The sequence below is a fragment of the Ailuropoda melanoleuca genome, chromosome 15 (genome assembly GCF_002007445.2).
Source record: "Ailuropoda melanoleuca isolate Jingjing chromosome 15, ASM200744v2, whole genome shotgun sequence".
NCBI lineage: Eukaryota > Metazoa > Chordata > Mammalia > Carnivora > Ursidae > Ailuropoda > Ailuropoda melanoleuca.
Genome location: NC_048232.1, coordinates 82,203,844 through 82,216,889, shown reverse-complemented (window position 1 = coordinate 82,216,889; position 13,046 = coordinate 82,203,844). Strand labels below are relative to the sequence as shown.

The following is a 13,046-nucleotide window of genomic DNA, read 5'->3' as shown; positions in this document are numbered from 1 at the left end:
CCTTTGGGGGTGGGGGCCAAAGGACCTGGTGGCGGAACCACCCCATAGTCTGAAAACGCTTCTTCCTGGTGCCTGAAAGGCCCATCAGCATCATACTCCTTCCTCAAAGTCATAGAAGCTTCTGGTGCACACATCACTTCCCAAGTCCTGCTGGGGCTCAGTCCGAGGGGCCGGTCCTCTCCGAAGGGACTGGTCCTCTCCGAAGGGAGTAACCCACCTGTGCCATCTGCACCGCCTGACTCACCTCCCAGATCCTGACTCACCTCCTGGGTCCCTCCCACCTGCCCTGTTGGTCCCCACCAAAGTGTACCGTCTCCCTCGGGCCTCTGGAGAAAGGATGGCCTGAACCCCATGGCCCTGCCAGCCCCCCTGCCTGCCACCCACAGGCCCTCCACCCCTCAGGCTGTGCTCCTGCCTTTCTCGTCGTCATCAGGGGCTGCCTTCTCCTCCCTCACCCGGCGACTCCTGATCCTTCTTCAAGATGCAGCCCCACTTCTTCCTGGCAACCTTCCAGGAGCCCCCCAAGTTTTGGTCAAGGGTACCCCCGGGCTGCGAGCTCCTCAGGACAGGCTGTGGCTGATTCCTGCCAGGTCTGCAGCTGAAGGGCACGGCTTGGGAAAGGCTTAGTACCTCCCTTGTCCCCAATCCCAAGGGACAAGTCAGACCGGGTGACAAAACCCCAGAACGATCTCAGGTCTCAGAGGGCCCTTGGTGTGAGAGCTTCTCTCCTGCCCTGGGGGGTGTTAGAATGTTCCATCAGGTTAACCTGGCATGGAGACCTCCCCGTCAAACCCCAGGAAGGGCCTTTGAAAATTATGAGGAAGCATCGTGGTGCAGAGAAAAGAGTCCTGAGTTCAAGTCCCCGATCCCGCGTGATCTCGGGCAGCTTGCTTGTCCCAAGTCCGGGTTTCCTTCTCTCTCAGGGGAGCCTCTGGGATCTACTCCTTGCTGAGCCGTTAACTGCGACAGGAGACACTACGTGTCAGACACGTACCTGGCACGTAGTGAGAACTCATTAGACAGTAGTGGTCGTGGTTTTTGTTTTTACAAAAAGCTGAGCTGTAAACCTCCATTTGGAGAAGACACTGGGATCAGAGAGTTTCTGGTCCTCATCCAAGGTTGTCCAGGGGCACATGGAGGCGGGACTTCCAGAAACACCAAATCATGAAAGGCCACATGGAGGAGGCAGGATGGCAGAGGGTGGCCAGCATGGCCTCCGGTCAAGAGCCTCCAGTCTCGAGCCTCCAGTCTCATCAGATCCCAAACTCACGGGGCCTCCCTCGGGAGGTTCTGATTTCGGAGGCAAGGGCGAGGCCAAGGAATCTGTCCTTGTCGTAAACACTGGTCTTCGTCGCCCCACAGCCCTGACGTGCAGCCAGGCTGGGGCCTGCGGCTTGGTCCCCCCCAGCCCCTCAGGTGCCAGGCAGGCACGGCCTCTCCTTGCACACCAGAGCTGACGGGAAGCTCCTCACCTCCCACAGGCAGCCAGCGAGACGACGTCCACCTCAGACACCGTTGGGAGGCTCTTCTGGGCCTGAGCAGACATCTGTCTCCCCAAATCTCTGCCCCAACTCCCTAACCTGTCTGTATTTTATCTCCACATCTGTATGGGGGGGGCTAACTGTAGGACCCAGTAAACCTTCAGACACAAATCCTGCCCGGTGGTTCTGGGTGTGGGGGGCAGCCAATGAGGGCCCCCCTGGGGAATGAAGGCCTCGAAAGTTCCCAGTTGGCACTCAGCAATTGGCGAGTCTTAAGAGGGCCTCCTGAGCCCCTCAGCCTGGCCGCCGCTGGGTTCCCTGGGGTGTGCTGAGCTCGACAGGTCTGCACGGCTGACGTGGTGCACTTCTTAAAGCAAGTGACTTGATAATAAGTCATTTTAAATGCTAAACATATATTTTTTTAAATGTTGCTTTTCTACTAAAAAAACCCATTTGATATTACGGTTTTGACTGCAGAATTCACCTCAATATTCAAAATAAATGGAGACGCCTGATTTCTTAGAACCCCCCAAAACTCTGGGAGTGCTGGGGTAGGAGTAGTTTTCTATAAAGTAATGACATTTCCTGCATTAAAGTTCCAGAAGCCCTTCTCCAGGCAATTCATCTATCTGTCCGTGTTCCTCTGAGACTTCTTGAACTCCGCCCAGGGATTAGCCCCAGGGTCCTGAGATGCCTGGAGGAGAGTCTTGGATGGAGGGGGCTGGGGGGGGGCTCACGGCTGGGGGAGAGGAAGGAGCAAGCACACGAGTGACTCCAACACAGCGGGTGCTGTGAAGCAGGAGGCTGGAGCTATGGAAAGTTCTTGAGCTCAGCCCTGTTTGGACCACAGGACGGCTTTGCTGAGGTGACAAGCATAGGAGCTTGATCATGGAAGGTGTGGAGACGGTCTGGGGCTGTGGCCTTGAGGAAATGGGTGGAGCACCGAGGCCCACCCTGTCCCTGCCCTAGCCCACCAGGTGACCTGGGAGAACAAAGGCAAGAAGGTACAACAATGATCTACACAGCCTGGGGTCCTCTGATCTCTCTGGGGGTCTCCAAGGCAGGAGTGCAGTCTGTGAACTGGTGTCGGTATTCCTCAGAGTCGGCTGCCAGACACTGCCTGTCCTGGAGGAGGCTGCCCAGGCTCGTGGAAATGTCAAGTGCCTGTCTTTGCTCGGGGCTGACATCACCTCTGCGTGGGAACAAAGCGCGTGCTCATGCCGAGCCTGTCTGGGTTGGCAGTGATCTGCGTCCTTGTTTGGTTTCAAAATAGGGGGCCCAGAAGGAAAAATTATGAAAGATGCCCTTGTTGGAAGAAACGCTTAGGAGCCCAGCGGATCGCCTCCCTCTGGGCTCTGGCCGAGATGAGGCAAGCCGCACACACCCATTCCCCAAAGTCTGGGTTCCTAGGGGAAGCTGCCAGTACACCCGCTCCATGGGAGGCCCCGGGTGGAGCCTTCAGTATACAGTGTATGTGGGGGGGGGTTGTCGGGGGAGAGGGGCAGAAATCTGAGCTCATGCTCTGGTCCATTTGCACATCTGTAGGGCAATGCAATTCTTACCTCTCCTAGCTATGGCCATTCAGGCCTGTCCGGCAATCTCATTAAAGAAGTTGGTTGTGGGGGCACCTGGGTGCCGTTGGTTAAGTGACTGCCTTCAGCTCAGGTCGTGATCCCAGCATCCTGGGATTGAGCCCCGTGTCAGGCTCCCTGCTCATTGGGGAGTCTGCTTCTCCCTCTCCCTCTGCATTTCCCCCTGCTTGTCCTCTCACTCTCAAATGAATAAATAAAATCTTTGAAAAGAAAAAATGGAGGCTCAGCCTGGTCAAGTAACTCGTCCAAGGTCACACAGCTCATCACTCATTCATTTAACATGTACGAGAGGGCTACTCTGTGGCTAGCACTGACCCTGGGGCCGGGGCCCAACGGAATAAAGCCGACAAAGTCCCCCCCCCCCATAGAGGGGACATCTTAGTAGGTGGGACAGACAACACAGATAAACAAGCGAGAGATGTCAGGTGGTTTCTGTGAAGCAGATTTCACAGGGAGATGCAGCGGGATGCGGTTGGGTGGGACCAGGGCAGGCCTCCCTCTAGCATTTGCCCCGAGGCCTGAGCGACAGGAAGGAGTCAGTCATGTCAAGAGTCCTTTCCCTAGGACATTCCAGGGGCCTGAGCAGCCCCTGACAGGTCTCACTGCCAATGCCACCGGCGGTGGGGACACCCTGCCAAGAGCCTCACTCAGCTCAGCTGCAGGGTCAGTGTGTGAGAATTAGAGGAGCAGACGGAGGCCGGACACTCGAGAGAGCAAATCCTTGTGAAGATAGCCCACGAGCGGGGCGCCTGGGTGGCATAGCGGTTAAGCGTCTGCCTTCGGCTCAGGGCGTGATCCCGGCGTTATGGGATCGAGCCACATCAGGCTCCTCTGCTATGAGCCTGCTTCTTCCTCTCCCACTCCCCCTGCTTGTGTTCCCTCTCTCGCTGGCTGTCTCTATCTCTGTCGAATAAATAAATAAAATCTTTAAAAAAAAAAAAAAAAGATAGCCCACGAGCGTCCACGGGACTGCTGGTGCAGCCGGATGTCCCTGCGACCCGCCCCGCTGCCGTGGGGCCCAGGATGACACAGTGGCTCACGAAGGCTTACCTCATCTGGTCTGACCCAGGCCAGGTCCTCAGTCAAGGCGGTGACTGAATCCCATCCTGTGAGTGGACCGGAAGGCTTCGAAGGACAAGTGGACACAGGCGGCAGGTGGTGGGTGGACTTTTCTGGTTCTGACGCAGCCCCCTGGGAAGCTGAGCGCTCTCCCCAGTGAGGCGGTGGGGAGGCGGTCAGAGGCTGGAGAGGGGCACCTGCTGGCTCAGCCCAGGGTGCGCGTCGACAGTCTGCCCGCCTGGTGTCTAAGGGTGGGCATGCGGTCCGCAGCTTGCCTGGCTGCCCTGTTCCCTTCTTGTCCTGACTTCTGCCATTTCTGAGATCCTGAGGCAGACTCCTCGGCTAGCCCTCTCGGCCTCACGGCTTAATCCACCAAAGGAACCAGGAAGCTAAACCGGGGCCCCTCTCGGCCCCAGGAGGCAGGCCCAAGTGTTGCTGCATGACACCGGGGATGGGGCACGGGGGACACTAAGCCAGCTGGGCAGGGCCCTGCCCCCCATACCTGGGGCAAAGCAGGTGGTAGGGGAGGCCCGAGGGGCCTAGGGGTTGGTCGGGGCCATTTGTGACAGGGGACAGGCCCACTTGCCTGCACCTCAGTCACTCAGTGCCCCCACCTCCTCCCTCAGGGTGCTGGGCTGACCCCAGGGCTCCAGGTCTTGGACCAGCAGCGCTCCCAAGGGCCTCCTGAGGGACAGCCAAGGAGGGTGGGACAGATCCTGAAAGGGCAGGGGCATCTGGGAGCCTCAGACGCCACCACCCAAACACGGAGCTTTGCTTTCGCTCCTAAACAGACGCCCTTGTTAGATGGATGAGTTAAGTTCTGTAAAGCAGGAAGAGGCCAGTATTTATAGAAAGTCCTCCACCCAAACAAAGCAAAGGAACTCCCTGAATGTCCACTATTGGTGACAGGGGGAGGGCGCCGTCCTGGCGACCCGAAGCTCTGCTGGCCACACCACTCCTCACACACCAAGAACCGGGTTCCCTGTCAGGAAAAGTGAGAGCTGCCCACTGGAGGACCCGACCCGTGGCAGGAGAGAACGGCCCCCCTCTCTAGATGTGCGGGGACAGGGAGGGATGCCGGACACCCAGCGCTCTCCCGTTGGGCTGTCGGCCGGCCCTGCGGTCCCATCAGAAGGCTGCGGCTTGCACCCCAGCTCTGCCGCTCCCCGGCCTGGTGAGCTGGTGCCGGCTGAGAGGACAGGAGGAGGCACCCAGCCCCCCAGGCTGCTGCAGGGTACACGAGACCCGGGTACCAGCACTCTTAACACCCGATGTGTAAGACCACCTATTATTACTCTTTCTTTATTGTGGTAAAAAAGTGATTCTATTTCTAGAGACCAAACAGCATCACAGAGACATTCTTGGAAGAGAATTCTCTTTGTTCGCAAGTCCTTGTGGCTGACCTTAAATCTGCTCACCTGCGGACCAGAGATGGCGTTGCAGGGGAGGGCGGTCGGTCGGGGCCCATGGCCCAGAGGCTCTGGTTCTCCTCAGAAACTGCCCCCTGCCCCCACCCGCACCACACCCGGCCACAGGGAGACGCATTCCTGCACTGCAGTGACCCAGCCTCGGAACCGGCCTTGGACGGTCCAGAGTCCAGGCACCTGGAGGCCGCACACGGCAGCCAGTCCCCGGTAAAAGCTGTGTCTGGGGCTGCGCAGGGCAGGAGCCTGGGAGCGGGGGAGGGGTGGAGGGCTCCAGGGCAGCCCCAGAGGCTGATCAAAAGTTCTGGCTGTGGCTCCGCCACTGACCGCAGCAGCAACAAGCTGCGAGTCCCCTGGGCCCGCCTGCTCTTCTGCCAGCAGGAGCGGCACCGCCAGCCTCTGCCCACGAGAACGTGCGATCTCGTGGCCGGGCCCATCTGACCCCATTCCTAAGTGTCTGTAAAGGTGGGGCGTGCCCCTAAAGCCCCCTTCACCCAGGGCACCTGGTATCCAAGACCCTCTTTCCCACTGTTCTTTCAAATGTGCCTCCCCACCCCCAGCCTGACTCTTGACCTGTTTTTTCCTTAAAGCCGGGAGAGCCTCACTGTCAGCAGTAAAGCTGGCTAACTTTAGCGGCTCCCCAGCCGGCGGCCTTCCTCAGTGGTGGCGAAGGGAAAACAAAGCAGATGCGGCTCCCCCCTCCATCCGGGCCTCCCCGATCCTGGAGGAGCCTGACTAGGGCAGCCACTCTCCCGGCCTGGTCCGGGCATGTCCTCACCTCTCCTGCACCCCCATATCTGGGGAAGCCCAGCCACGCCCAGCCTACCCCCTCCGGTGGGCTCCAGGACCAGGGCTCCTCTAGGACCGATCCCCTCTCCTTCCTTTCCACTTGACCTGCCCCTGTGTAGCCACCCAGGCTCCCGACGCTTCCCTTCGTCTTCCCGAGCATTGACCACTGGAAACAATCCAGGGAGGCTGAGGGACGGGTGCAGGCTTTGAAGGTGCAGACGCCACCCGGGGCTCCACTCCAGCGGCTGAAGAAGGGAGGGGGGAACCCCTGCCCAGGGCTGCAAGGGGAGAGAAAGTGGCGGCGGCCGGACCCATGGCATGCTGGGCCGCAGAACTCCTCGCGCTCTGCCCCACGTGCAGGCTCGCGGCCAGCACAGCTTCTGCCCTGAGCCATCTGTTCGAGAAACAGCAACGGTCCTGGCTGAGTCTGCCTGAGGGAGTGGCCTCCAGCCCCTGCCGTGCCGGACAAGGTCCGCTCTGCAGGGGTGCTCACCGAATGTTCTCTGCAGCACGAGTATGGCAGGGTGCGAGTGCGGGGCAGGCTGAAGACGGGGTGCTCCCTGGCACCCACGGCATAGGCAGATGGCAGGAAAAGGCCCATCCGGCCCCAGAACTGGGCCCCCTTGTCCCCAGGCAAGGTCCTGCTCCGGCCACATCCCTCAGCTGGGGCTATGGTGCCGTCATCACACTCTGCTCGCCATGGTCCACGCTCCAGAGGCGGTAAAACTCAGCAAAGTCCACGTAAGGTTCGACGCGGCCATCCTCGCCAGGCGGGAGAGAGTGGGCGGGCCGGGAGCGGAAGAGGCCCCCGTCCGAGCTGGAGCTGCTGCTCTGCGTGTGCGTGGTGGTGGACTGCAGCGTCAGGGTCGGGCTCTGGCTGTGGGGACCACAGGGACAGTCAGTCAGGGACAGACAGGCCCCTGCCTCGGCTGGCCCCTCCAGCCATCAGAGCCAGCCTGGTTGGATGTTCTTAAGGGCAGATGAAAAATCAAATGTATTTTCCAAGCTCTAGCTCTGTGTGGCTCCCTTGGTTAGCTAGGAGTTAATAAAATGGATGACTCGGTTCAAGGGCTTGACCACGCATCCTAGTGGCTGCGGCCTCGGACACAGAACATCTCCCTCAGAGCCGTGCCGAGCTACAGCCAGCGCCCTCCAGCTTCTCCAAGTCCCACTGATCACAGGCGGGCCAGGGCTCTTCTCCCCAGACACCCTCCTCACTCCCTCCTTCTCATTCCCCTCTCACTGGCTGGGTGGGGACCGGCCCCCTGTTGTCAGAGCACCGTGGGCACCCCACTCTGTCACAAAGCACCTCACGGCCGGGCATCACCTGCTAGCCTGCCGTCCCACACACTCCTGGCACTGCCCAGCACTGACCCACCCACAGGGGGCCCACCTAACACTCAGATACAGGTCAAAGGGAAGGGGCCGTTTAGGGGCCCCAGGAGCAGAGGTGAGGAAGGATGGCTGGTTCTCCTGGCTGGTCTGGGACCCTTGCTATGCCGCTATGCCTCTGTGGACGCTGAGGGTGGTTTTCTCCGGGCAGCCTTGCAGGGGAGGGGAAGGGAAGGGAGGCCAGCCCTGTGCACCTGGGGTGCCCACTGCTCCGCGGCCCCGCAGGCCCTTCTGGCCCACAGCAGCAGCAGCAGCTGTGGCCGCAGTGGGGGCAGGGAGAAGGGAAGGCCCCTGGGAGGCCTAGTCCCACAGCACCACTCCCCCCTGGATGGCCCTTCCAATTGGCCACATCCTCTGAGTGGGCTGGGTGTGGCATCCCTATTATTCTGTGCAGGGCTGGAATGTGGAAACCAGATCCTGGTCCCCTGGTGCGGTGGGGTTGGGGGGGTGGACATTCCACAGAAGTGAAGGGGCTGGAAGAACACTGGACCTGTGAGGCAGGTCTGCAGCGAGGAGAGGGACCAGCCCACTCACCCCTAGGCTATGGGCCTTCTGCCCCCCCCCCCCCCCACCGCCTTAAACTAGACGACTCAACTTTAAAGCAAAATGGTAGGCTTTAGTCAGAGCCCCAGCTCTGACAAGCCAGCACAGGCCAAACAACGTCCTCCAAGCACGGATGCCATTGGGGAGGCTCTGAGATGGGGAGAAGATGGGAAAAGAAAAAAAAAACAGGAAAAGCTTCCCATTAAATGAAAAGGAATCTGGGACCCTCAGGAAAGCACAAACAGCAGGCTGTCCGCATCTGTGGCCTGTCTCCTCTGTCGCCTCGCAGCCCGCCTCACCCGCTCTGCCCCTGAATCTCCAGCCCTCCCAGGTCTGGGTTCAGTGAGCTGCTGGAACCTGCAGGGCTGCCTCCTCCTGCCTCCGTGTCTGAGGAGGACCCCCAGGGATGGAATGGGGGAATGGGAGAGGTACGAGACCCCAGCGCACCCCACCCAACATCACTCGACCCCAAGACTCGCCCCCCTGGCCATTCCCGTCCAGGCACCGAGGGGCTGTCCCAGGAGGCAGGCCTGAGGGGGCTGGGGGTGGGGTGAGGCCTTACTTGGTAAGGGTGGGAGTGGCTTCGTCCAGGGTGGAAGCGCTGTGGGCCCCATTGACCAGCTGGCCCTGGGAGGGCATGACAAGGGAGAGGGTCACGCTGGTCTTGCTGGTGCTCTGGGCGCTGGAGTACGGCACGGAGACGGGGTACACGCGTCCTCCTGCAGCTTGGGGAGGAAGAGAGCAGTGGGCCACAGGAAGTGGCTGAGGGGGATCCCTGGGGTGGTGGGAACAGGGCTGCCGTGGGGCCTGGTGGGGGCGGTGTGTGAGGGCAGGTGGGCAGTGGCCAGGCCCGGCTCGCGGGGCTGCCCCCTGGGACAGTGAAGGGGTGTCTGTCTCATGTCAGACCCTTCCAGGCAGGCAGGGGGCTCCTCTCGGCGACAAAGCACACTGGTGCTCAAAGCAGGAGCGCACGCGCCGCGCTGCCTCAAGGAAAGGGTTACTGCCAGGCTTCCCACGGCGCTCTTAGCCCAGGGGTAAGTTGAGGTTGGCCCAACAAAAATATGGTTGCAATAACAACAAGTTAGAGAAACTCCAGTAACCCCGGTGTCCATGGGGGAACAGATCCATCCGTGCTGCTCGTGCACTAAGCCCTGCTTGTTTGAAAGAAGAAAAAGAAACGCAGCCCCTAGGAATTGATGGTCTCGACACAGAGCAGCCCAGGGAGAGAAACAGAAAATGACGAGCACCTCGCTTCCCGAGCAACCTGATTACAGAATTAAAAAGGCAGAAAATAAAGCCCCTCAGCCTCACCCCCAACAGGGCCCAGAGACAGAGCCAGGCTTCGGGGGACCCTCTGTCCACATGCCTAACCTCGCCTCCCTCTCTACCTTCCAGAGCCTCAGCTCCTCAGTACAAGGATGTGTCGCCGGCGCCTAGGGTTTAAGGAGGCCTGAAGGAACTCTGTGGGTAAAGGGCCAGGCACCCAGTAGACACCCAAGCACTGGCAGCCATCATCCCTATCACATGGCCTGGTGGCTTGACAAAGCGCTTGTTCACGCACTCGGGCCTTTAGGAGGTCGGCCGGGCAGGTGCTAGGATCCTCATTTCTCGGGCAAAAGGAAAAAAAAACAACAAACAGCTCGGAGAGCTTTAAAGTCAGAGAACAGATTAGAAGGGTTCCAAGCCAGGCCTCTGGCTCCAAGGCCCACCCCCACCCGCAGCCCTGGCAGGGCTCTTTAAGTGGCCCCCCCGGCCACACTGCGCACATACCTGGGGCCGGGGACGGTGCGGGCTGGCTCATCTCACCCAGCGGGTAGCCAAAGTTCCTCACCAGCAGGGTCATGTCCTCGTGCCTCGGGCAGAACTTGGCACGCTCGCCGCCACTGGCGAAGGTGTCCCCGTGGATGCGCTTCACTCGGTCCACCACGGCCTGGGCCACGGCATCCAGCGACGTCTGCTTGGCGAACTCCGTGTCGATCATGGCGGCGATCTCCTGGGGGGAGGGGGAGCGAAACCTGGTGAGGAACAGGGAGGGGGCGCCCAGGACTGCGGCCCACGACTCCAGAGCCTAATCAAGATGCTTAGGGGGCATCAGCCAAGCAGGTGAAGGAAGTCTCCACCACCCAAGACTGTAATCCGAGCTTTTCAAGGTGTTCAGGATAATTCTTCTAGAACTTTCTCATTAGAAAAGGTGTGACCTTGTGATCTCTCCAATTGTTGGCTTCCACACCAATAAAATAGGGGATAATATCCACCTCGCTGGGTTATCAGGAGGCTTAAATTGCACAATGGGTGGGAGGGCACTCTGGAGCACACACAAAAAAGCCCAGAATGATTTGCTATTATTATTAAGTTTCCTTTCCTGGAACAAACTTACCGGAGACTACATCACGCATTTTTGTTAGAAACGGGGAATACAGAATGCAGACGGGCCCGCTATCCAGTTTATTTTAGAACCCAGCAAAAGCCACTGGATAATTCTTTGGCAAAGACCAAAAAAAAGGAAAAGAAAAAAGAATCACACTGACAGTAAGTTCACAAACACAAAATCCTCCACATGATGGCTGGCCAGAGTCTCTTGGAGGTAAGAGGGCTTGGGCAGGTCACAGGAGATGACCCGAGCCCCATCTGGGGTGGGCACGGCTCTGTCACTGACCTCAGGCAAGCCCCTAAACTCCAGTGAGCCCCAAGGTCCCTACCTCGACGTGGCAGTAAGCCCCTGCCTCCTGGGTTACAAGGCTACTGGCAGAAACAATAAGATAAAATAGATGAAAAACCTTGAACACGGGTTATCAGGAGACAGGCACATGAGACATTTTCCTCCTAATTTTTAATTAAAAAGAGGACAAAGCAGAAAACGTTACTTTCCTACAGGAAGCACAAATGGAAGGAGAGACACAACCTGAATTCACTATTCAAGGTCAGGGAAAGGCAGCTTCCCTTCAAAATCATCCTTAAGGTGACTGTCTCGAAGCCATGCGTTAAGGACAACTGTCTGACATGTGTGCTCCCAGCACAGGAAAAATAAGCGGCTCCCACTGGCTGGGGACCTAAGCTTATCACACTTCGCCCTCACCACAATCCCAAAAAGGTAGATGTTGTTACCCTGTCAGAGACAAGGAGCGAGCTGTGAGCGAGTGCGGTTCCGCTCTGCGGGGAGGTGCAGGCGGAGGGAGGCTGAGGCTCAGGCCACACGCTTCGGCTCTGCTCCTCGGACCAGGGCCCTTCTCAGACACACTCCAGAGCGATGTGCCCATGGAAATTCACTTCCCGGGGCCCTGGGGACTGAACCTGCTTCAAGCCCAGAACAAGCACGCTTCTGGGTGGGATGGCTATTCTCGGAACACTGGGCATTTTCTTCCCCCAGCTTCGAATGCACAGAAGCTGTCTGGTGAGGGCATTTGAGAACCGGAGCTCTGGGTCCTGAGCACTGTGGAGCGAGCAGGAGGGCTGGCTGGGTCCCCAGGGGAGCATACCACACTGTGGGCTGCCTGGCGGCACTCTGCCCGGGGGTGGGCTCACCTGGTTGGCCTGCCCAGGCCCGTGGGCGGCCTCCAGAGCCTTGTAGAGCCCCTCCGACATCAGCACCAGGAAGCCAGTCACCCCGTCCAGGGGCTGCGCACCGTGGATTTCGGGCTCCGCGATAATCGGCTTGGACTTGGCAGCGCTGTGGGAAGAGAGTGTGAAGAGTGCTGCTCTTGGAAGGCCCCCAGGGGACGTTTCTTCCCCTAAGGGCAAGAATCCACCCAGGATGTAAAGTAAAATGCACATCTGACAAGAGGAAAAGAAACAGAGGAAAGAGAAAACCAGAAAAACAGACCTGTCTTCTGAGGGCAGCTCCTCACATAAAGCTCCGAGGACTCGGGGAGCCAGTGGGGCAGCTGGGGTCAGGACAGTGAAGGTCGGGTGCCCGATCCTGGCCCAGTCCCCATCTCCTGTCTACAGAGCCCATACAGTGGCAGTAGGGACAGCAAGAGGGTGGGGATCACGTTTAGAAGCCCCCGTCTCCCCACGTCCACTCCCCAGGTGCACAGGGACCCTTTCCTGAGGCGCTAGCAGAACCAGTGAACGTCACAAAGCTCCAACACGTGAGTGCGCACGCGGAGGCAAGTCTAAGATGTTCCTAGCAAGGGCATCTGGAAGAGCAGAGTCTGAAAACATCCCGGGAGCCCATGAGTAGGGCCCGGTGAGCATAGCTGCAGCCTTGCTCCGGGTGCCTGGCAGGAGCGTTGCCAGCCTACCCTGTGCTGTGCAGGGGGAGGACAGCAGCCGTCGGGCAACGAGGGGGATGCAGGGCGTGGAAAGAGTAGGCCAGCACCTCTGGGTGTTTTGGGAAGGGTGCTTCCCCCTCCAAACACACCCCCACGCACTTGTGCACAAGGGCTCTGGGGCAGGAAAGCTTGCACTGTGTATCCTTAGCGCTATTTGAATTGTTTTAAACCACATATGTACTTTCCAATTAAGCACACAGAACCCCACAAATTAGAGACCAAAGTTTCCAAACCCAATTGCCAAAATCTGGGGAGAGTAAGGAGTTATAACTCATGCTTTCTAGGCCATGAGGAGTCTGGCTCCGATGCTGGGGCCTTTGGTATGATTCCCCCCCACCGCTCTGGTTGTGAAATCAAATGCTGTGAGGGGCAACACACACCTCCCAGTCCCCCCCAACACCCCATACACCCCAAACCACACCCCTACATACGTACCACAACCCCCACACACATCACGGACACATACACACACCACACATGCCCCCCACCCCCCCC

The 13,046-nt window shown here is 59.0% G+C and overlaps 1 protein-coding gene across 3 annotated transcripts in view; it reads right to left on the bottom strand.

The window, feature by feature from the left end:
- Window positions 1-5,406: 5,406 nt before the first annotated feature.
- TAB1 (TGF-beta activated kinase 1 (MAP3K7) binding protein 1) overlaps window positions 5,407-13,046 on the bottom strand; it is a 40,794-nt gene continuing 33,154 nt past the window's right edge. For all 3 annotated transcript variants that reach the window (XM_011218854.3, XM_019794479.2, XM_034644529.1), the window contains exons 8-11: window positions 11,803-11,947; window positions 10,051-10,273; window positions 8,843-9,005; window positions 5,407-7,222 (exon numbers count right to left, since the gene is read on the bottom strand). In XM_011218854.3, the coding sequence (XP_011217156.1) occupies window positions 7,015-7,222; window positions 8,843-9,005; window positions 10,051-10,273; window positions 11,803-11,947 (739 nt within the window). In that variant the 3' untranslated portion in view covers window positions 5,407-7,014. The remainder of the gene's footprint in view (window positions 7,223-8,842; window positions 9,006-10,050; window positions 10,274-11,802; window positions 11,948-13,046) is intronic.